Source organism: Enoplosus armatus, chromosome 9 (assembly GCF_043641665.1).
Source record: "Enoplosus armatus isolate fEnoArm2 chromosome 9, fEnoArm2.hap1, whole genome shotgun sequence".
In the NCBI taxonomy this organism is placed as follows: domain Eukaryota; kingdom Metazoa; phylum Chordata; class Actinopteri; order Centrarchiformes; family Enoplosidae; genus Enoplosus; species Enoplosus armatus.
The window spans coordinates 15,591,392-15,616,134 of record NC_092188.1 but is presented as its reverse complement, the minus strand read 5'-3'; the positions used below and the strand labels follow the sequence as shown (position 1 = coordinate 15,616,134).

Below are 24,743 nucleotides of genomic sequence, written 5' to 3'. Positions count from 1 at the left end.
TTAAGTGTTCACTTCAAACACAATTATGCCGAACATTTTTCAAGAGACTGATGAGTCAGCAGCGGTGAGGACCTACAATATAATATAATGTGATTTTGCTGACTGAACATGACCACAGATTAATCAAAGAATGTAACTTTAAACAATGCTCCTGGTCATATTCTGAAAAGTGTTAACCAATATTAACTCAGGCCTGAACATTTGAACGGAACAGTTCCATTTCCACCGACACACTGTGACGCAGGTCACTGTGACTCTTCACCTGTGAGAAGCAACAAGCTGACAGGGCGAGTCTTTGTTTGTTAAGTCAAAGCCAGAGAATGAAAACAATCAGGGTTAAGTAGATGGAAACCCTTCTGACCACTAAAAGGGAGCTAATGGTGCAAACCTAAAAGCTTTACTCTGCCTCAGACCGCCTGATTGCCCTTTGAGTCCCCACAAAGCTGTAGTGTGAGGTTTGATATTGTCGCGATGTGTGTGTGTGTTCATTAAACAGAGAGGCACAATTACAAACATAAAAGAGATACTTTACACAGTGTGTTTATATACAGTAAATAGGTACACTTGTGTGAGTGTTTGCATGTGTGTGCTGCGCTGTCCAGCGAAGGGCTTATGATTGTGTGTATCTGTGTGGGCAGAGCAGCCGCCACACAGCTGCTGAAAAACAAACAGTTTCCCATTTTGGCTGAAAGCTCTACTCCCCACTGGATCACAGGCCTCATTTACACCGGATGTTTGTGGGTAGTTGTGCAATTTCAGGGAATTTCAATAAAATGCCATGATGATTCCCATCATCAAACTGGAAGCACTCTAATGAAAGCAGAGTCAATAATATATTTAGTTTCAATTGCAACAAAAAAAACATATTTTTATTATCTAAGTGGAAAAAGTGAGACGAGTTGCTTTCCCTGAAAGTGTTCTCTTTGGACAAACATTTCCTGTTGAATTGAGCTCCACGTTAGATGAATAACAGTGCATCACACAGAATCTGGACTATGTTACTTGAATTTCCTCGTATCTGTTGTTACGATTGTCGGCCCACCGACAACACGGATGATATCTTAAGCCTTAAACAGGAAGCCTGGCCTTGGAGTCTTTCTAGCCAATTGTGTTTGAAATGAACGGAAAGCCGCCTCTAATAATGCATTTTTCCTTTATATTATAATATTGCATGTACTAAAAAAACTTTTTAGCCATCCGTGTTTTTTTCCTGTTTAAATCATTTCCAGTCAACAAACTTGTTTCTATTTATTCAGTAGTGTTGGGTCCTTATTGAACAGCAGCTTCATGGTCAAACAGCCCTGAACCAGCATTGCTCCGAGCTCCTAAACAGGTTATTAAGCAGTTAGGTGGGACTAAATTCTTAAGTAATGACTTATTTAGTGGTGCTCCATTGTTGTCACATTAACTTCAAGAACTTCACCTGGGGCTTTATATCTCCAGTGTGTGATCTAAGGGCACGCTGTGTAGTACCTTTTGTAAAGGACTAAATGCACATCATATGCACATCAGTATATAACCTTTAATTTATGAAGTTGTGCTACCTGTGATACTGATGAATGTGAGTATGAATTGTCTTTTACTCAGGACCTTGAAATATCAATGGACGACACATTTTATTTATTACACTGAACATGTTGGTATAATAAAGGGACACTGAATATATCAATAATCAACACCTCACCTGAACAGACAATACATGCTGGAGCAATATTAAGGCAACACCTGTTGATCTAATATTGGTGTGTTTGCTGGAGGCGCTTTTAATATTAAGGGTGCATCTGTTAAACTAATTGTGTGTGTGTGTGTGTGTGTGTGTGTGTGTGTGTGTGTGTGTGTGTGTGTGTGTGAGAGAGAGAGAGAGAGAGAGAAAGAGAGAGCGAGAGAGAGAGAGAGAGAGAGAGAGAGAGAGAGAGAGAGAGAGAGAGAGAGAGCAAGACAGCAAAAACCCCTCCCTTCCAAACAGAGCATAATTGAATGTTCACATTGTGTAATGCTGCCCTCTAGTGGTCAGGCTGAAGCAGTTGCAGAGCTTAAATAAAAATGTTTGATTATAATGACTATTATATGAAGTAAAATGAGAATAAAACAAACAAAAACACTTACATGGAGTGGACCATCTTTCTCTACTTCTGAAAATATTCCAATAAAATCCAGAAGAACTATTTAAACTTTACTTTTCTTGCACTTTCTACTCAGAAAAAAAGTATTAAATAAATAAAGGAGAATCAACTGTGGTACTCTGGAATTAAGAAAGTCTTGTTGTGGAACTTGTGGAACGTGCTCATAGCTGTAATTAAAACATTGCTGCTTTCACCTTTACACTCAGAGTGGGTTGGTTCACTCCCATCCCCAGAAGGTGGTACTATAACTCATTAGTGCTAACTAGAAACAGGATGGCTGATGGACACAAAATGTTCTATGTTTTAACTGTTTTGTACCATTTTGCTACTCATCCTAAAGCAGAAAACATGTATGCTACCATATGTCATTTGTTGACCAGGCACAGCCATTACTTCAAGTACATCTTTCGCCATTATGAGAGAACAGCCGGCTTGCTGCATGAAGCTGGTATGTGCTTGTCTGCGCTCAGTTTAGAATAATGAGTAGTTAAATTTATAAAGGCCATGGCAGCAGGCTCCTCACAGGGACAGGCGACTGACCCCCAGTACCTTTTCTTTCTTCCTCTCCTTTTCTTCTCTGGCTCACCAGCATTCTCACTAAGTAAACAACAAATAAGAAAGGTGCTGTAAATTGTAACCCTTAAAAGTTTCCCTCTGGCCTTCTTTAAGGTTGCGTTTCTGCGCCTCTCCTAGGTGAAACCTAACATTCCCATTCCCAAAACGCCAGAGCTAAATGCAGTTCACGGGACCAGTAAGCTGAATTGTAAACAACATAATTCACGATGTATGGATCTGCCAGGTCACTGGTTTCCATGGTTTCAGCTGAGCACCTCAACGACCTTTACAACTGAAGGTCAGTCAGATGAAAAATATATGTTTTGGCACAAGAACTCAAGAACAGAAGCAATTTCAATTATCTTTTATCCTAAATCAAGTAAAAATAACATACAGACATGAAAGTGACATAGAAAAGTGCTACTCTTGAATGTTATTTGAGAAATTTCAAGAGATCTTTAATCTTTATTTTTAATTGCCTTGAATTCACTTTTCTTGCTGTGGATTATAATGGATCTGATTTGAGGCAGCTGTTAATGGATTTCTGTCTGATAAAATGAGAGACTAAACTATACTATACAGCATATTTCAAATGTTTTGTAGCAGCAAACAGTAAATGAAGTTAAATATGTACAATATTACTTTTTTTTTTTTTTATTCTGATAACTGATCATATTTTTGGTAAATGAGAAGCCAAATCTTGCATAAGGAACAATTCTACACTCTGATCCAAGAAAGAAGCAACAACTAAATGGAGAGTGAGGGCTAAGGGTGCTAACAATTCCTTTTTAACACTAACAATCATGAAGTTCATGTACGTCACACAACACTTCGACACCTGCAACATGTAAACTGCACAAAAAGGGACCTGCATTTTAAATGGTGTTGGGTAAATAATGCAAAATGCGTGGTCATGGTGTTTAATTGTGTTAAAAGTGTGACGCAAGTCTCTTAACTTGCGTCACTTTCTATACAAATTGGACCTTCTCATGTGGTTGACAAACGCTGTCAATTTACATCCACTGCAACAAACAAACAGGCTGCAGCAGTGGACCTTGCTAGCAGTGAAAATGTGACACAGCCAATGACTCAAACCTCCTGATAACAAAAACAATGTTTTTATGCTAAAATTGGAAATGACAGCTAAGTCAAAAAAGCACCAAATAGATTTGAAACAATTGGCAAAAATTAGCAAAATTAGCAGCAAACCTTTAAATATGACTTTTGTCGGAAAGTTATTCTATAAATGCCTTGTATGAACCAATTTACAGGCCAAGCTAAATTCAGTGATATTTGTTAATCTATATATATACATCAGACTATGTTCAAGCTGGGATCTGATCCTCCTTCCAGGATGAAATGTTTGTGTTTCATCTTTCCTGTCGGACCTCCCTGGGTTTGTTCTGTTTTTGGTGCTCGCTGTGCACTACTAAAAATAATACGTATAAAAACGTGGCCATAAATTTGAATATTTGAGTTTGTTTTTGTATGAGATCTCCCCCAAGTGGCAGCCATGTGTTCAGTTCTTCAACAAAGAAGAAGTTGAAACAGAATACATCACTGTGCAGTCCGCTACAGAACTGCTACAGTCCGTCTTAGCCTCTCTGACAGGACACCATGCTGGGTGTCCTGTCAGAGAGGCTAAGAGTAACTTGAGTGGCAATAAATGGGAGATTGTAAGCCGTTTGTTTGCCTATGGCCACTAGTACCAATAACCAATAAGTATGTGAAGAATACTTCCTATATTTGACTTTGTTGGATGTTTCCACAGAGAATATAATATAATGTCATGGGTAAACTGGACAGTTGAAAGTAGAGCTTTGATTGTCATCTCATACACACTGAGGTTAAACTGGGAAGACCAATCTCCAAAGCAACAATGCTCAGAGATGGCTGCCTTTCACAAGGGCTACACAATCATAAATGTGTTATTTTAACAACAGAAAATGTTCATACATTTCGTCTGAATGTGGATATGAATCATCAAAATGCACAGTTATGGACAATCATATATATTAGATATATGATACTGACTGGCCGATACTGATACCAACATTTTTGAGTGTTTCAAAAAATCTGTTCACGATAAATCTGTCAATTTACATGATAACAAAAACAAATATTTTTGATAAGAATCCCCTAAATAAGTTTTTCAGTTGGAGCAGGATGCTTTACAATTGAAAAATAACTTGTCTTTGCACTCTAGTGGATAACCTGTTATACAGCCAATATTAGCTTAAATTGCAGATATACCGGTATCGGAGTACACGTCGGCTGATAAGTAAAAAGAAGTACCAGCAGAGAAATGCCACACTAGACTTGAGGTAATTTAGAAACAGTGTCTCCTTTACATAGTTTTGTGTTTCTTTGTAAATAATAATGTGTAAAATGTCCTGCTCAGTATGTTGTAAGCATTTATTTAAAGACACAAATATGAGTGGTCTTCATCAAGATTGTTTCGTTTTGTTATATATTTGTTTAAAAATTACTACATCAGCCGATACATTGTTAAAAGGTTTTTTAAACTTCAATATATCAGTATCAGTTTCAGCCTAAAAAAATCTGTTATTGGTCGGGCTGTGTTGTAGAGACACTGTTTCTAAATGACCTCACATAACTTTTTAATATTTCATATCACTTCTTGGCCAAAATATACACAGATACCCAAATATGTGCAATGAGCTGACATCACCCGATTTAATACTAGCCGATTTATGAGTCTAACTCTAATATATATGACACTTTTTTCATTCTTTTCAGCAGGTATTTCACAAGAAAATATTGAAAAAAAACTCAAAAATGTACTGTCTAAATCCTTTTAGATATTTCTGGACTCCAAATCTGTACAAACAAACTTGTGTCTATGGTTTAAAGATATCCTGCAAACTAACAACAACAAAACAACAGTGGTCAGTTTCAATTATAAAATAACACAAACCACAAACTCTCTCATGATTCTCTAACAATTAATTCCCACTCACTGCCTCCTCTTCTACACAGGATGCCACCAGGTCTTTCTGTCTGCTCTGACAGAACGTAAAACCTCTGACATCCATGAGATTTTTCCATAGTACATGTTTTATTAGTGGAAGCTCCATATTGCGTCCATCCACCGCCACCCACCATAAAGACACATCTGCCTCTGTCCTGGTGTCTCAGCTCATGTACGGTGGCATACAGCAAATAAACCCTGAGTGAGAGATTTGCGGTGGCCTCCCAAGCTGTTGCACCCACCGCCTGACTGCCACTTGGCGAGTAAATTGAAATTATGAAGAGCACTCGATTTCATCTGTGAATCTGTGGAGGACGTAATGTAAACTAACGACAAGCGCATGGGAGATGGTGAGGTAAAGAGATGGCTTAGAGGGAGAAATAGAAAAGGGAAAGACCTGCTAGAAAGTGAATGGCAGAGAGATTTTGACAATATAAACCACACACGTCTTCCCTCAAAAAATAATGTTGCGATTATTTTGACACATTTTACCTTTATGAAAAAAATTGCACCTCCTGTGATTTGGATATTTCACTTGGCCATCAGAATCAGAATCAGAATCAGAAATACTTTATTGATCCCCGGGGGGAAATTGTACAGTACCGGTGCTCCCATTCAAGAGTAGAAAGTAGCATAATTTAGAACTAAAAGTTTGTACAAAATATAAAAATAAGAAATACAAAATACAAAATATACAAAATACAATACATACATATTGCAATTTCTATATGTTGGTTATTTAAATAATCCAACGTTTATTATTTTTTTCAGGACCTTTCAACTCTCCCTGAACCCAACCAGAGCCTGAGATGAACTCCCCGTCAAACACAAACTGTCTCCAAACAATCCCTGCAGCAACATCTGCAATGCTTTAACTCACTGGTTGTATAGCCCATTAGGCTGACATTTCCATTTTGTGTCCAGCAGCACGAACGGATCAACAGTGATTAAAATTCCTCTCAGTAGATGTCACATGTAGGGTGAGCCAGTAATAGTGTGCTGTGGCGATACATACCTAAAGACTGGAAGCCAATGTTTAATGATGCGGGAAAAAAACAATATTTGGACTAAAGGAAGTGATATTTTAGCTATGTTTGTCTGGGTTTCCTTTGGAAGAGCACTGATCAAATACACTCTGATCACACGTGATTCTGCAGAGCACACAGGATGAAGGGGCACTTAAAAACACATCATGAAACATGTATATGAATAGTCTGTGGTATGCATAAAAAAAGAGACCCAAACTGAACTCTATATGTTCAGTTTGATCGTTTCTATGAAACTGAAGAAAAATATGATGTCAGTCAGGAAATAAGCAGCTCTTCTGAGATTGTTTGTAATGCTCCAACACAGTTATTACAAACAACAATCTGTGCCTGTAATTACATCATTCTCCTGCAGAGCATCCAGTCATTTTGCCAAATTTGCACTATACTTCATAACTGTTTGGCTCCGAATATGACTTGTCCCAGATGGTTTTCAGGTGTTCACTGCTGTTGGTTTGTACAAATAGTTATGCCAGTTAAGTTATCAAACCAAAGACTAAGAGTTAAAGACATTAAAATTCCATCTTTTGAGGAAGAAGATGAGGGAAAATAGCAAAAGACTTAATAATAAAACAATGATAACAAAATAAATTACTGGAATACAAACATCTCATACACTGAATGCTGCCAGAAACCTGGTGACGACAAGCTTCTCAGCCACCATTATATTCCAGCCCAAAGCATAAAAAATGAAATCTTTTTCAGCTTTATCAGTCTGAGTGGTGTCAATAGTACATTTCATTCTGTCCATTACTGCAAGCATGGATGGATTAATGAATGAATATATGCCGGTAACAACAGTAAATGACTACAACAACTAAACTTTTCCTCCCAAAAACCCCAAAAGGAATTTTGTGTTTCATCCAAATTAATGAATACTAATGCTACTGCATTGGATTCATCAGGAAAGAGCCTGAAATGTATAAATCAAGAAAGCAGAATACTGACCATAAACTAAAAATACCTTTAATATCTGCTCATAGTGCATGTCAACACAATATAATAAAACGTGATGTTTTTTATATTTTCTCCCTTTAAGTTCTGTGAACAGAACAAGATGTCATAAGGAAAGGGACAAAGAAGATGCTGAAACATCCACCTCCTGCGCCACACGCACTGTTGACCACATATGTTGCTGTGTGGTCTGTTGCAGAATCATGGTGAGCTCTCAGTGGCGGCATCCACTGTGTGGCCCGACCGCTTGGCAAAAGGCTTGATGCCCGTCTGCAGAGTCCAACACCAACAGCCAGCAGGCTGACAGCAGACTGTTAGTTAAAGTCTTTTTCTGTGTGATCCGTCTTTGCTTAGAAGAGACTCTGTCAAACCTCAATTTAAAGTGGTACTGAAACATTTCCTACCACCAGAGGATGAAGGACAATAACACAAGGTGCAAACTCTCAAGAACCACTGGTTCTACCACAGACCCCCCCTGGACAAAGGAAACAGACAGACAAGCATTCAAGAAATAGGCTACAGTGTCTACTGCATGTCAGTTTGTCCATCCTTCTGCTCTGCCTGCTCCATTTGTCTCTGTTTGATTTCTTCTCATTCCTCTATCTCTGTCTGTCTTCCTCCATACGTTCCTCTCTCCTCTCTGGGCTAGGGTGGAAATATTTCACAGATACCATGAATGTGCGTATGCAGACTTCCCACCTCATTCCTGGGAGATATCACACTTTGCCATACTGTGCCAAGCTGTCACATAATAAACAAGCCTATAGTGTTAACTTTTCCAGGATGTATATTTGCATTTTAGGCTTTTCGCTGATGTTCACAGTTTGATCGTTACTAACTTTCAGATCACCAGTCCAATGGGTATTCTGTGAGAAATATGGAGGCAAAAAATGAAAAGAGCAATTTTAGGCTTTTCTTTTTGATGCCAGTGAGTGACTTATTGAGAGAAGGAGCCTCAACTGAAAAGTGAAGTAAGTAGATGAAGGCTGAAGCCAAAAGCATTGTTTTGAGGGATTACAATCAAATGAATCAGACATATTTTAGAAAGAAACATATGAGAGGGAAAGACTGAAATTGAATGAGGAGATAAACAAATCAAATGTTTTCTTTATTTTTAGTAAGTGGTTGCCTAGAGCGAGGAGCTGAGACCGGCTGACCTGGCTCACCTGACAGAGATGCAGTGCAGCGTGGGAAACTGACTTAATTTATCTAATTATGGAAAGGTCGAAGCCTTGAGGGGAACAATATAGAAGAAGAAAACAAAGGAGGACAGGGGAGTGAAGGTACAGTCAGTGTGAGCCTTTTTATAAATGAAAGACTACTTGCAATTTCCATAATAGCCTTTCAGTGGGGATGGTCAGAGCTGATCCACATGGATATTTGGGCCAATCACAACTTTTTTTCAGTATTGTATCATTTTGATCCATATCAGCTATAAAACCCAATCCATATGCAATGGATTGTTTCTAACGGGTGCAGCAGTGGTATTGATTTGTCTCCAGCAGCAGAATAGAGGCATAATTTGCTTGAAAAAGTCCAAAGTAGAAGCAGTAAAGGAGCAAAAATCCACAAAGCGTCGGCAAACACAACCATCCTGTGAACATCTGACATTCTTCAACTTCCACTGGCAAACTGTTTAAACAGCACTGAATCAAGACTTTGGCAGAGCTATCCACCGGTCGCTGGAATCACCAGTCATTTAGAAAGCAGTTCGCAACCTCAATTTCTTTCTCTTTTTCACCAACTGGATGATGGATAGATAGACTGTGGATGGACAGGAAGTCCAGACCAAGAAGTCTTTGAGGTGTCTGGATGTGTGATCTCTCATTGATGAAGGAAGAAAGTTGGGAGGAATATAAGGGCGAAATTGCATGTAAATGTTATCCAAAACAGCTGGCTTGATGTGGTAGTTGTTAACAGTTTCTAGGTCACATATTTTAGATATTTGACTTTACTGAGAACAAGATATTGCTATGACAACAGACGACAAATACTATAATAAATAAAATGGTGCAACCAAATGGTGCATGTCAAGTATCAAGAATAGAAAATGTTAAGCATTCAACTCCTACAACACATTAGTTTATAACTACTCTCTAAAAGCAATTCCTGTGTGAGCCTATTTTTTTTAATAATCAAATTTCTACCTTCTTTCATCAGTTAAAATTACGATTAGTGCTCTGGATTTATAACACTGAATGCTATCATCTTTTCTTAAAAGCCTCACACATCTTTCCTAAACGCCTACACAGGTATATTTATTTATTTTGGGCTTCTTAGGACTGTGCCGGCATGTCCACCCAACTTCAGCCTGAGCCGCTGGAAACACCTGTGGGGGTCTGCAGGGACCTCAACAAGGTTTGAGCCTGCTTGATCTCTGGAACATTTTACCCCAAAAAATACAACAAAATAAAAAGTGGCCACACACTCACAAACATGATTAAGTGCTTAACCATTTAGTAGAAAGACAAAGTAAATATTGAGTCTGATTTTACACACAACTGTGCATCAGGGAAACACACAAACTCTAGCTTTTCTAATGGCCACTTCCTCTCTGCAATGCCAATCTTTCTGTCTTGTAGGTGTTTTTTCTTAGCTTTTTCTTTAACAATAGATACGTCCACTCTGTCGCCCATTTCCAACAACTTTGATTTGCTAGCATTGATTTAGTCTTTTCTGTCTTTTTTTGTATAATTGCATTTGTTACATTTCAGGGAGTTTTGCTCACAATCTCTCTCTAAATACATGAAGACATTTTAGGGATCCAGTCAGCTTCACCCCCAAATCCATCCACATACCTCTGCTCGGAAGAAACCACAACACATCTCTGACCAGATGTGTTGACCACAGTGTCAGCCCCCCTACTGATCCAAGCTACCGAAGACCTAAAGTTTCCACAGTGTAGCTATTTTAGGAAGCATTACCAATTCAACTGGGGATAAGAGGGTTTTCCACTGTGACCTCCCAGGTAGGGTTCGGCAAGAGAGGTCAAAGGGTCACCACCCACTGTCAGAGGGACCAAAGTGAGGGAACCCCCAGGCCCCATGTAATAACATGAACATCCTGGACTGCAAAGGGAATCCCCAATAAGGATACTTCAATAAGGAAAATGTGAAAGTAAATTAGTTCACTTTTAGGCTATAATTTACAATGATCCATTATAAATTGGATGTCATGTTTATATTAACACAAGTGGCTATCTATTTTTCACAGAGTGGTAAATTGTAATGACAGAAACCTCTCTCTGTGTGTTTATGGTGGCCTCTGACAGGATCTCACAATAAAATGTGACTCTCGTCTTCGTCCAACACTCTGGGCGATCTCTCCAACATTCCTTCCTGTTTGTCGTCATGGTGCCAACAGGACTGCTCCGCTATATAAGGCCCTCCTCTCCAGAGTCCCAAGCCAGAACGACAAAGAGATCACAACCTTCTGCTACACCACAGCCGGAGACTACAGAGAGGAGGGAAGACTCAAGCCTGAACCACAGGACTCAAATCAGCTCCGATAAAGACAACTGAACACTTTTTAGACTGCAGATATTTTTGATTGTGCTCTACTTAGCAGGAAGATGACCAATCTGTCAGAGAGAGCTCTTTTTGTCTTCTTCTTGACAGCACAGGTGGGCACTGCAACAGTAACTATGAATTATGTTGTGTTTTTATATATAGCAGATACTGTACTCCTGGTATGAAGAGGTTTAATATAATGACAGTATTTTATTTTACAAACAAAAGTAAGTTTTCTCTGTGGAAACTTTTCAGCCAATAATTTCAAGATTAAAACACATGAAGACGTTATGTTTGTAATTTTCACAAATGAAACCAAATGTAAATACAAAGCATCAAATTATATCTTAATTTGCTCAAATGGATTAGTTGGAAAATGTGTTTTTAGCCACTTTTTACCTACAGTACATGTCAGTTTCACTGAGCAACTAACTGTTATTAAAACTACTAATTCCACCTTTTTCGGAAAAATTATGTAAAATTACACAATCCTACAAAATGTTTACCAGCTTTTGTATCCTGAAAAAATTAGGATGAGGAATTTTTGTATCTAATATTTACTCATATTGATTGGTTTAGAGGGAAAGAGACAACATGTAAAATGCTGATTAATTTTCTTTCCCAACCAGGTGTTTACACTAGCCTGGTCCCAGGTGTGTCCTCGGAGATGCCAGTGTCCTAAGGAGCCCCCCATGTGTCCCCCCGGGGTGCCCCTGATCCTGGATGACTGTGTCTGCTGCCTGGTGTGTGCCCGTCAGAAGGGGCAGGTTTGCTCTGAAATGAACCCCTGTGACACGCGTAAAGGGCTGCAGTGTGAATACACTACCGACATCCACAGGAGGACTGGCATCTGTGCCGGTGAGTGAGCGATGACGTTCCCAAACATTGCTTTCAAGAGGTCCAGTATGTGGTAAATGATCTGTTAGTACAAAGGTGGCTCCTGACGTCATTTACTTGTCATTACTTTTTGTGAATGATCGATTTTTTATTTGTAGAAACCAAATTAAAACGTTTCCCTATTTTGTCTCTTTCCTGCAGCTCATGAGGGGAATGTGTGTGTTTTGGACGGTTCTGTCTATCAGAACGGCCAGACCTTCTTCCCCAGCTGTAAGTACCAGTGCATGTGCCGTGACGGGCAGATCACCTGTGTACCACGCTGCAACGTGGACGTAATGCTGCCCGGGCCAGACTGCCCCATGCCGCGCAGGGTCCAGGTGCCGGGAGAGTGCTGCGAGAAGTGGGTGTGTGAGCCCCAGGCTGAGGCCAGCGCACTGGGCGGCTTTGCCATGGCGGGTGAGTAGACCAGAAGTAGGCTGGGGTGGGATATGAGATAGACTATATATACAGATACACACATACAATCGACCCATTCCGCTTTGACCTTAGTCTCACTGTAGTGTCAGACACAAAGTTGAAAGGTTATGTACATTTCTCTGACCTTATCAGGGAAAGGGAGCAGGAGTCAGGGAGGGAAGGAAAGAGGATGATAGGGTAAGGGATGAGAAAGGAGGAGGAAACACAGAGGAATGAGACAGTGTTGTCACTTCAGTCTGGAATGTGAAACAGTAATGTGATGGATCACTTTGCTGTTGAATCCAATCAAGGATCATGTTGCCTATAGATTTGCTTTTAAACTTATATTTAAAAAGGTTTTGCTGACCAAGAGAAAGAATTGAAAAGGAGCTCACAACTAGAGCCTCATAATGCAGTTACATATACAAGTGTGTTTATTTTTTATTTTTTCACTCGATGATGTGGTGATTTCTTTCTCCACTCTAACCCACTGTCGTCTGTCCATCTGTGTGCTCCCTCAGCCTATCGTCAGGAGGAGACAGTGAGCTTTGACGGTTGGGACCCCAGCCTGAATTGCATTGAGCAGACCACAGAGTGGGGCGCCTGCTCTCGAGCCTGCGGCATGGGGTTGTCCACCAGGGTCACCAATAAGAACCGTCGGTGTGAGATGGTGAAGCAGAGCCGCCTGTGTATGATCAGACCCTGTGACGACCAGCAGGACCAGACGCAGCTGACACAGCTGGCACCAAAGGTACTTTTTGGGTAGTTTTTCGGAGTTTTACATTTGCTTTATCTTAATTAGACGCCAACAGCATGAGAATACATAAGCTACTGTACTCGAATGGCATACTTTTCTAGAGAGCTATATTAATTCAGAGACTGGCTCTTTCTCTTCCAGCAGAGAGGCAGTAAGTGCCAGAGGATGGTGAGGAGCGACACAGCCGCCCACCTCTCCTATAAGAACTGCACCAGCGTCCAGGCCTACAAGCCTCGCTACTGTGGCTCCTGCACAGACGGCCGCTGCTGTACCCCCCACAGAACCAAGACCGCCCTGGTGGAGTTCCAGTGTGCCAACGGCAAAACCACCAGGAGGCCGGTCATGGTGATCCTGACCTGTGCCTGCCACAGCCACTGCCCCCGAGACAACGCTGTGTGGCAGCCATCAGAGCTGGGATATAGCGGCATGAGGTTATAGGTCATAAAGTCGCTCTAAGATAATAATGAGGTTATAATGAACAGTGAGTCAAGATTGTGGCTGATGACTGTAAATCCAGGAATTCCGATGGGTTGAAGGACTTAACTATAAAACATGAGTTGCATTAACTCTAAATTTTAGATTAAAACAAACCTGTCCACAATATAATATATAGAGTACAATAGTCATAAAACTGCACAATCTATAGGCGACATAGCCACAGTGACAATAATATTATTCTGATATGCTTATTATGGTCAGAATAATACTTCATAAAATGAGAAACCTCTTTTGAGGTTGAGATTGTAGAGAATTAAATAGCTGTTGTGTTTCTCTCTCCTGCAGAGGGATTTGGTTGTTAATTAACATCCTGTGGACAAATAATCATCTTCACTATTGTTTAAAAGAACCAAAGCACTTAAACCTTGTGATGTATTGATTCTCTCCCCCTACTGAGGTCAGACTTGGGTTGGACACTTGTTTGTAGGTGCTCTTAGAGATGACTGTGATTGTGAAGGTGACGGTTAATTAGAAACAGCGTCTATTCAAGAGGTCAAACAGTGTGAAGGTGTAAAGTCACAGGGTAGTGAGTGTCATGGTTGCTTGAAGCCAACCAGTTTGATTGACAGTTGGGGTTGGCCAATCAGGCATCATTTTTTAGACAAAGAACATGAAACTACAGTGTGTTTTGTTCAGACTAAATTATGAAGAGGAGAGCTTCAGCAATGTAATGGAGCAAGTAGCTTCCTGTACGTCCTCTTTCAGTATGAATTAAAACATCTACTGTACTGTGTCACTTAAAGATGAACTGTAATTCCATAATTTTCCCATTGATGTAATAAAAAGAGCAGCAAGAAGGCAGAGGGAAATAAAGGATTATAGGTTGAGCTGTTACTTTTTACTGGCACTGCCATGGACATTTTATTAACGCAGGACACATTTTTGAAATAACTGGACTGTGTGCTTTGACCTGGTCCAAACAAGGGCTCCGCCTACGAAAGAGAGGTCACCATGGTGACTTAGTGTCATTTGTAACATCTGCCTGAAATCCTATCCCTGTTGTAAAATGCATAATGTCTATGTTCCCATTAGTAAATGCAACTGTATGTTTTTTTAGGTTTCAATGGGTTGTAGTGCACATGAACAACAGCTATTTTTATAATGACAACGGTTTTGTAAATACTTGCTGTATAGCTTGTTTGACTGAGTGTGTATCAAATACACAGCTTTAATTTGTAACAATGTAAACCTTTTTTTAATTGTATATATTGATATGTGGTATCGTTTTGCTTACTACTTGAATTATACTTCACACTGCTTGTTCCTGTATTTGTCTCAATAATACTGCAAAACTCAACATTTGAAAATAAATCTGTATTTTTTGTATCAAAGTTTGAATCTCTTTATTATATCCAACACTAAAATAATTCCTATCTTGATGCTAGTGGTGGGAAAGGAGCATTAGAGAGAGTATATATCATGTTAGAGTTTAACTAATGAATAAATGACGATATAGTCTTCATGGCTAAATGTTAAATAAACTTTGCGTAAAGCTTGCGGTTTCTCCTACAATTGGCTTCTCATGTTGTTTGATATGTGGCAGATCATTTCCCTATAATATATAATATAATATAGAGCAGCTAATACTAACAATATGTTATGTTATGTAAATTCATGAGACCAAATATAATCCCTTTCCCTAGAAATTAACACACATCTTGATAGCTTTCACACATCTGTATTTGGGGTAGAACTCTTCCTCCAGATTCCCTTTTATCATATGGGACCCAGAAGTTACCAAACCGTCCGAGCCCCACTGACAGTGGGTGGTGACTCTTTGACCTCTCTCCCTGAACCCTACCTGGAAGGTCACAGTGGAAAACCCAGTAATTCCCTGCAGGATTGTTACTGCTCCTTAAAATAGCTCCTCAGTGGAAACTTTAGCTCATCCGTAGCTTGAATCAGTGGTGGACTGACACTGTGGTCGACACATCTGGTTGCAGATATGTTATGGTTTCTGCTGAGCAGAGGTGTGAGCTAATGTTACATGTTGGTTATGTTTGTGGATCTAGGATTTTGAGTTTATTCTTGTGTTGCATTCTCTTTATATACAGTATATTAAGATTAAAGAGCAATGAGGAATTGCCATTAAATTTGGTGCAGATCATAGACTTTATAGACATTCATGTCCTCCTCCTCCTCTGGATGAGGTGTAATAACCATTATGGAAATGTTGTACTAATTAGCAAATGTTAGTATGCTAACATGCTAAAACTAAGCTGGTTAAACTATATGTCTACTGCTAAACCATGCTGATGTTAGCTCAAAGCACCTCTAGCATTGTTGTAGACTCTAACAGTGTCCCAATCAGATACGACATACTAATTGTGTACAATATATACTATTGCAGTGGACCTGACATGGACATAATTCAATGAAACTGGTTTGTTGTGTGTGTTCAGCAAGAGTTGTTTGGTCATGGTATTTCTGGTGTTATTCTGTCCTCTAACTGTTCACAGTAACATGTTGACTATGAATAGTCTTAAAGATTTCATACTAACAGGAAATTAAACAATACCTGCACTGATGCGTGTCAATCATACTGGAAGCATCCACAGTTCTAATATTTTTCAGCTGTGAGTAGCTCCGTCACTTGTGCTTTGCATTGTGGAATGAAAACTGAGTTGGCATGTTGTGAGCTGTTTGATACCACCCAAATGGTTAACTGACAGCATCAGTGAGTGGCTGAACAGTTGATTATCTATTTGAATGATCGACTGACTGCTGGACTGAGTGCCTGGACGAGTGGTTGACTGATGGACGGACTGCTGCTGACAGACTTACTGACAGGCCACCTGGCTGGAAGAAGTGAAAATATCAGATCAGCTGAGAAATCACTAGGCTGCAGCTCGAACTTCATGACTGAAGCGTTTTTAGGTCATGTTTTCTTTGACGCCTCCATGTCTGAGTTATGGGCTGATGCATGTAAGACAGAATAGTGTGCAGACCAGACCTGGCAGGTTTCCTGACACATTTTTATAACTCTTACGTTCATCTGTTGAATTACTGTGAAAGAATGTTAAACCTGGTTTTGAGGTGCGAGGGGAATGTGAAATGACAGATTGTTTGTTGGTTAAACCACAAAGACTCAATAGTTTAGGAAACAATGTGACATTGGAATTGCTTTAAAACAGAATGACTTTCTAATGATTTCATTAAAATTTATTCCAGTGAGTGGTGGACCCACTATACTACTTTCTACTTTCCAAGTCTGTCTCTCTCTCTGCTGCTGCTCTGTGAAGTGAGAAGGCATGTTGAAATCTGACAGTTAAAACAGTCAGAGTGACAAACCATTTTTGTTCATGGGTGGAAATTGCCAAACTTAAGCAAAAAAAATAAAGAATTGAAAAAACTAGTGGTAGTTTTTGGAAAGACACTGGGGTTAATAATACATGCTAAATGTATGCCAGTAATCTGCCCATGGACTTGATCCTGTCTTTAATGGGCTGAAAGCAATACACTACAGTATTCACCACTTGGTCTAAATGTTGGCAATGCTAACATATTGATGTCTAGCAGGTATAATGTTTATCATGTTCACCATCTTAGTTTAGGACGTTAGCATGCTAACATCTGCTAATCAGCAACACAAAGTACAGCTGATGAGGCTGATGGAAGTGTCCAGACTGGCAGGTATTTAGTCAGAAACAAAGAATGAAAAAAGTCGGGGGGGGGCATGAGTGTTTGTAACAAAGTTCATGGCAATCCATCCAAGACAAAGCTCTTTTTCTTTTTAAAACAGTTTGTAATCCGATATATATATTTATACAGTACTGAATCCTGCTGCAGCAATCTATGTTAAGTGTTTAGGCAGACCACTGTGTATAGTTTCTATATATTCTATAGTTCAGTTTAAATGTGTGTTGAACACAACTTTTGGTTTTAGTCTCAGACTCAGCTTAGTAACGAATTGTACACAGTTCCTATGAAAAGAAAAACTTTATGAAGACTTAAAATGTAGTGGTGGCTCAAATAAAAAAAAATGTCTCTGTCTAAACTACCATGTGTTATCTCTATCTTAACTGAACGGGGAGTGTGGGCCACTATCCATGAAGGGTAAGTAGATTGCACCCTCTAGTGGTGTATTTGAATAAAGCCTCTGCCACCATCTTCACTGATCTTAAACGTGTAACATGAATGTGAAGTCACACTTCAGTCAGCACTTTAGGTGGAGTAAGCCTGCAAATACCAGCTCAGCAGTCTGAGATACTGTACATACTCTAAATGTTTAGAGTGGTTGATTCATTTCAGAAACAACACGATCATCGTGGTTTTATAGAAAAACAAAAACTTTATGTAAATGAATTTTGTATATCAAGTACAGAAAATTAAACACCAAATAACAAAACAAGCAAACAAAGTCATATATACAACTTTGAAAATATTTCTTGTAAATATGTAAATATGAACCTTTATCGATTCTCGACTCTGTATGCATGGCTCGGTTTTTCAAACATCCAAGAACTGGGCTTATCATGATCAGATTTCATCAGAATCTGTTTCAACTCTGCCCTCGTAAAAGATGATGTTTTGCAAAATCGACATCAGAATGACCATGAAAATAAAGAAGACAAAGAAGAAGAAGCTATCTGGAAGTTGTGACCATTCTTTAATCTTCTGAACCTTCTTTCGTAGCCTCTGTGCCCAGTTATTCTGTGCAGGATTAAGGAACAGGAAAATGACCTCATTGAATTTGCAGCAGGCAAAACAGCAGATCAGGATCGCAGTGTCTACGTCATAGAAGGACACCAATCCATTGTCATAGTCTACAAATACTACAACTTTTTCAGGTTTCTCTATCAAAAAGAGGTGGGCAGGGATGCCATGTGGAGCCTTGCAGTTGGTATTGTTACCCATCCTTAAGGTCCAGTTTCCATTCCCAGGGTTAGGTGTGAATGTCTTCTTCGGACAAATCGACTCTCTGACCACTCCTACATTCCAGCCGGTCCCCCCTGCGGCATGAACCTCATAGTAGAATCTCCCCTCAGAAATGTTTCCAGGAACATAGAAACATCTGTTGAATTGTTGTGGGTTTTCATTGGGAAACCACCAAATGTGACGAGCTTGCATTTCATTAATCACAGCGCTGTTTGCCATTGCTCCATTTTTGCCTTTCCTCTTGGTCTTCTGAGCCTTCTTGCCACGCTTGTGTTGAATTTCCTGTATTTCCGCCTTTTTCTTCCCCATCTGAGCCGTCTTGTCAACATACGCTTCCTCTAAAGGGACTGTATCATGAGTGCTATGTTCTGTACACAGGACACAAACACGTGTCAGGTCATTCCTGCAGAAAAGTTCTAAAATCCTGTTGTGTTTCTTGCATATTTTGTCCTCCAGGTTCTGCACGGGATTAGTCAGTTTGTGTCTCTTTAAGGCAGCAACTCTCTGATGAGGCTCTAAATGGGTCTCACAGTAAGAAGTCAAACACACCAAACAAGTTTTAGAGGCTCTGAGCTTGTTGCCAAGGCAGCAGTCACATGGCACCTGTCCTGGTTTGACTGGGGAATTATTGTCCGCTATCGCATTATGTTTCTTAAAATTCTCCACAACCTCCCTGAATCCAGTGTTGACACAAAGTTTGAGCCCTTGGTCGAACTTCTTGTTGCACAGTGGACACTGACACTGCTCCTTGCCTTCCCAGTGCCTGGTGATACAGGCCTTGCAGAAGTTGTGCCCACATGGAATAGAAACAGGCTCGGCGTAAACGTCCAGACAGATGGAGCACAGGAACTGATCCTCAGACAGGAAGGGGCTGGTTGTGGCCATATCTAGAAAAGAAGACAGCTTTTAAACCTAAGAAACAAATGTTTTTTTTCATTCCCAACAACAAACACAGCAGAGTCCATATTAGATACAAAAAAAGATATAAGATGAATATTCTGCAATATCAGAGTATTATCAAGTATTTAACAAGGGAGTTGAACTTCACCTTCTTGGAATGATGGGTGTTCTGCTTTGCTGTCTCTTTCTGTAAATAGACAAACGGCACTGTGTTTACCAGCTGTTAATGTCTGTGCAAGGTTTCATTTCTCTGTAAATGATGCAATGGTGCTCCCCTCCCCTGCCTCATACTCCACCCATCTGCTCCTGCATGACATTAACCCCTTAACAGTTGAGCCTTGTAAAACTATTTGTGACATGAAATGAAATGTGATTTTGAGCCTAATTTCTGATGATAAAGTGTACTAATTCCTGGTGTCACTTTTGTCAGTTTTTGTGTGCCACAGTGTAATTACAGATCAGCTCAACAAAAACAACACAGACTCAAACCACAATGAGCATCTGTGCCTGACTCAAACACTAAAAGGAAATCAGTTAGCTGATGTGAAATAACTTGTAGAGTCTCTGCTCTTAAAGGGTTACAGGTTTGTGTTTTTGCCACTGAAATGAAATGAAATGAATCACTCCAAAAATATTCTCTCTTCAGCAAAAGAGCTGTTTAGTTTCTATGTTTTTCGTATTTTACTGTTGAAGTGAAGTGAGGTTATATTTTAAACCAACTGATAACGCCAAATTTCACTTGATGAATCAGTAATGTAATCTGATTACTTTTGGTTATGCATTGCCTATATGGATTATGACGATGAAACTTTGTATTGTATTTCAACCACTTCTTACTTCAGTGCTGCCAGCGTGTCATGTTGATGTTTGTGCTTTTATTTTCAATGTCAAATACCATTTAACCACCCCAGCACTATTTATAATAATTTCACAATGTGCTATTTGATTGCTTGTTGCATTCTTTCACTAACTGTAAATGTGGACACCATGCCACTGCTGTCAGATGAATGTACAGTAGTGCTGTAAAAATATCTTAATTTATCAAAATGAAGAGTATCTACTTTTGGATTATATCATTTTGTCTTTGAATATGTCACTTAAGCTTTTCAGTAAAGAGTGATTTAGCATTATATTGCAAAGTGTGAGGCCTGCAAATGATCAAACTAATAGGGAAGTATACAAAATAAGAATAATACACCATCTGTAGCTTGATCTCGGAAATGAAACTCATTTCAGGAAGTCTGATAATGCCAGCAGCAGCAGCCATAACCAAGAAGCGGCCAAACCAGAGGAAGTTGAGCATGACGTCTGCTCTGGCGTCAAACTCAAAGTCCTGAAGCGCTGGTGTTTGACTTCTTACTGTGAGACTCACCCAAATCCTAAAACATAGTGTAGGTATTGTGAATCATTCCTCTGAATATGAAGGATGAAAGATTGTAGTATTTTTCCACTAAAACGTGTTCTATATATTCCTTTATTTACATTAACTTTGAATATGAAATACTGTGCCGTTCTTACTTCGCATAAATTAAGTTTCTGGCATTATTTTTGAAATGGCTCAGGCATTATTGCATTATGTGGGCAAGTATGGCACTAACATGTCAGTCTATGGTGTCACCAATGCTCCCTGTCATTCCTTCTCTGTCCTGCAGTAGTCCTCATTGTTCCCACCATTCAACACCACCTAACCTCCACACCTATCTGCACACCTGCTCCCAATACCCAACTCAGCTCCCCAGTAAATATACCTGCCCTGTCTATGTGCATTCTGCCTCAGTGGTGCAGCTTGATACCTGTTCTTGCTTGCCTGAAAGGACATTTTCTGGCCTTTTTAGACTTTTTCCCTGCCTGCCTTGCCATGTTTGCTTTTTTTTTGGCCTGCCCTTGCTTAAACTCTGCTTGAACTTCACTTTTACCTTAACTGCGTGTCTCTGAGTCGTGCATCTGAGTCCTTTACCTGCCTCAATGAGCCATTACAGCACAATTGGGATTATATATTTTCTTTAGTTATATTTAAACATGGGGGTCAAAACTAATAGTCACAATATAGCATTTTCGTTTGATAAATTGTTACCTATGATTCTGACGTTGTGCTTTGAAGTGATTTGTGAGATTGATGGATGAGAATTAGTTGAAGGGAAAGGTGAAGAATTAGCAAATGGAAAAGATGAGGGGAAGAAGAGAGAGGGAAGGACAGGTGAAAGGGTAGAAGGACAACAGAAGTCAGAAGAAGGGATAAGCGGGAAAGTAAAATGTATGGAAGGGAAGATCAAGGAGTCTCAATCTGACTGAAACAGTGTTAAATTGAGAGGTGATCTAAGTCATTCTTCCCCTACAGCTAGTTAAATGACTGATGCTCCAACATTCAAATAACTACATATTTCATTTTTGCTCTGAGAAAACATCCATAATATTGTCTGTCTTTTAGGACAACTTTTGATTTTGAAAGACGATTTGCAAGATGATTGCAAGACATCTGCCACATTCGACATCATTCAGTCTTAACCCCTCCAATATTTCCTGTTCTCTAATTGTGGTTGCTTACATGATTTCTGATGTGTTGTCTCTCCTTATTCCAAATGATTTCAGACTTGTAAATATTGCTGACTTAAATATTGTGTTGACTGCAGCAGTGTGCTAAACAAATATGAGTGAGCAAGCACACAGATAAATATTTAATCATCTATAAACAGAGTCGTTTTCACACTATTCCCCTGATTGACAGTTGGTGGTGGAAAGGCACAAAGAAAGTGAACAAAGGCAAGAAAGTGAAAGTGAAAGACTGCAAGTTAGTAAACATTCAATGCATTTTGGTGAGAAACAAACTTTTTTAATTTTTCTTTACGAGAAGACTCTACAGGGCCTGAAAGTGTAAATAATATGGTGTTGCAGAACATATTTCTCTAGCCTCGTCTCTGAAAACTGACATTCTTCAATTCAAGCTTGAATCTCCTCTTGCAACACAAGTGCCGCAGTGCTCTTGAGCATGGCACTTCACTCTCTTAATTACTCCAAAAGGCTAGTTCACAGACGAACAATACAAACCCCATGTGTGATTGTGTGTTTGTGTGTAACAGCTGCTCCCTGTTGCAATGAAAAAACAAAGTGCGGAGTCAATGTGCTATGGCCGACTGAGGATTGAAAAAAGATTAATTAGCAACCTTTAAATACCATCACCTTTAATAGGACTGCATGCTCTGTTTCTTTGTTTGTTTGTTTTGAAGGTCGTTAAGAATGTACATTTCATCTGATAGCTCATTTCCATATAAAAGTAAAAAATCAATTGCAGCTCCTACACCTCATTAAGCCAAAATATTCTTAGCATATCTGTTTCTGTCTCTTTCTCAAAATAAATAAGCTTATCCCCTCTCTGGTGCAGTTAATGATCCAGTGTAGTTTAGAGGGCGGGCAAGTGAGGAAGCTCGGCTCCTACATTGTACTATACATACCCGAGATTACACAGTCTGTTTGATTATGACACATGGAGCGAAATATATAATATATATAATATTAAATCATAATATACTAGAATGCCCTTATTTCTCATAATTCAATATAAGTTAACAACTGGAGAAGCTGTTGTTTTCAACCTTTTTAATGGAAATTCAATATAATAAACCAATAAAAATAAACTATGTAATTAGCACAGAAGCTATTGCTCAGTGTAAGAGAAAATAAATAGGTAATCTTTGCTTTACATTAGTAGCCTGTGGCCAAGTCATACATTCACACAGTAAAATCAATTGTTAACATTACGAGGAACAGTAACTCCAAGGCACTATACATATCATGCTACATATCTTGTTTTTTTAAATTATTTTTAGTATTATTAAATTCCGACTCCTTTTCCTTTAAAAATATCACTGTTTACATTTTTTAAATATCTGTTAATACTGGCATTTCCAGTTTTAACATGTGTACAAATCACATACGGAATAATGTTATAGTGAATCCCCCCACTCCTCACTCCCATATCATCTAGACGATATATCACTATTCTATGAAATACCTTAACATCAGCATCTTAATCAAAAACATGACACACTATTGTGCATTTAAATAAATTATGAAATGTTTTGGGGGATAATGTTATGTTACTTAAATATGGGTTCAGTGGTCTATAATTTTCAAATTTCAACATACAAGACAAGAACATAATAGATTCATCTTTATTGCACCTGGACAGGAAATATGTCTTTGGTTCACCAATTAGAGAATACCCACACCAAAATGAATAAACCACACACATCACAAAGCCTCATCACTACAGAAAAATATGTACAAAGGTTCTTACAGCTAAATTAAAATCATGAAGATATTTGAATTCAGTTTGTTCATGTTTTGATACAAATGATCACTTGTGCATCTTTTTCTTTACTAGAAGGGGCTTCCCTGTGTCTCCACTGTGCCAGGTCAAATTTGAACCATCACACACAAACATCAATTTAAGATGTCACCAGCAGGTGTCGTAGCTACATTGCTAACACTGTACGCAGGATGCCGTGCTGCTGAAAGAAAGCTCATATTTATAGATCTAAGTGTCTTTACATCCAAAAGGCTGAAACTTCTATGCACTTGAAGTCACAGCAGCTGCTTGGTTAGTGATTTTTCTTTTTCCTATAACATCATCAAGCTGAAGCTGCCTCGTGGCATCTGTCTCCATCTTCCCTCTGCGTCCCCTGTCAGTCACTCACAGGGCTTGATCCCGGGTCGGGTCACCCCCTGTGAAGGACGGCACCCAGCGGCTCCAGTCATTATGGTGATAACACCAGTTGCACCCTCACGGTCTGAGTTCATCTCTTTGAACTCTCACGAGTCTGTGGGATTGACGGGGCATGAGGATGTCCTTTGGAATAATGATAATAATAATAATAGCGATGGAGGGCAAAGCCTCAGAGGGGGGTCTCTCCATGTCAGAGTGTCCAAACAAAACTCTCTCTGTCTCTGTCTCTCTCTGTAGCATCAAAACAGGCACAGGCGCATTCCTGTACGCGCGTGCTCTCACGTCTGCAGCGTGAACGCGGTGAAGTAGGGCAGAGAGAGACTCACTGGACATTATAAAGACTGCGAACTAAATTCTAGTCATATAAAATAAAATAATAAAATAGCGATGAAAATGTTCAGTTTTCTGTCTTAATAACTCACAAAACCCAATTATGGTTAATTTCAGGAAATATGGGCTACGTTACTTTCCTTTAAAGGCTGGTATATAAATCAATATATTTATACATCATAGAA

The 24,743-nt window shown here is 39.3% G+C and overlaps 2 protein-coding genes across 2 annotated transcripts; one reads left to right on the top strand and one right to left on the bottom strand.

Moving 5' to 3' along the window:
- The first annotated feature begins 11,241 nt into the window (after positions 1 to 11,241).
- Positions 11,242 to 13,667, top strand: LOC139290365 (CCN family member 3-like). Its single transcript, XM_070912123.1, has 5 exons — positions 11,242 to 11,292; positions 11,809 to 12,037; positions 12,218 to 12,472; positions 12,994 to 13,223; positions 13,374 to 13,667. Exons 1-5 carry the CDS (start codon positions 11,242 to 11,244, stop codon positions 13,665 to 13,667), a joined length of 1,059 nt encoding a protein of 352 aa, XP_070768224.1.
- A 4,353-nt stretch (positions 13,668 to 18,020) lies between these two features.
- LOC139290655 (E3 ubiquitin-protein ligase TRIM47-like) lies at positions 18,021 to 19,721 on the bottom strand. The gene is made up of 2 exons (XM_070912493.1): positions 19,654 to 19,721; positions 18,021 to 19,492 (listed from the first exon to the last, which is right to left on the bottom strand). Exon 2 carries the CDS (start codon positions 19,488 to 19,490, stop codon positions 18,207 to 18,209), a length of 1,284 nt encoding a protein of 427 aa, XP_070768594.1. The 5' UTR covers positions 19,491 to 19,492; positions 19,654 to 19,721; the 3' UTR covers positions 18,021 to 18,206.
- Between the last annotated feature and the right edge of the window lie 5,022 nt (positions 19,722 to 24,743).

What these genes read in the sequence shown, in the direction of transcription:
- LOC139290655 (XM_070912493.1), bottom strand. Translation starts at nt 19,490, where the DNA reads ATGGCCACAACCAGCCCCTTCCTGTCTGAGGATCAGTTCCTGTGCTCC.
- LOC139290365 (XM_070912123.1), top strand. Translation starts at nt 11,242, where the DNA reads ATGACCAATCTGTCAGAGAGAGCTCTTTTTGTCTTCTTCTTGACAGCA. An exon ending in GAGGACTGGCATCTGTGCCG is followed by an intron (nt 12,038 to 12,217) that starts GTGAGTGAGCGA and finishes TCTTTCCTGCAG; the next exon opens with CTCATGAGGGGAATGTGTGT. An exon ending in GGGCGGCTTTGCCATGGCGG is followed by an intron (nt 12,473 to 12,993) that starts GTGAGTAGACCA and finishes GTGCTCCCTCAG; the next exon opens with CCTATCGTCAGGAGGAGACA.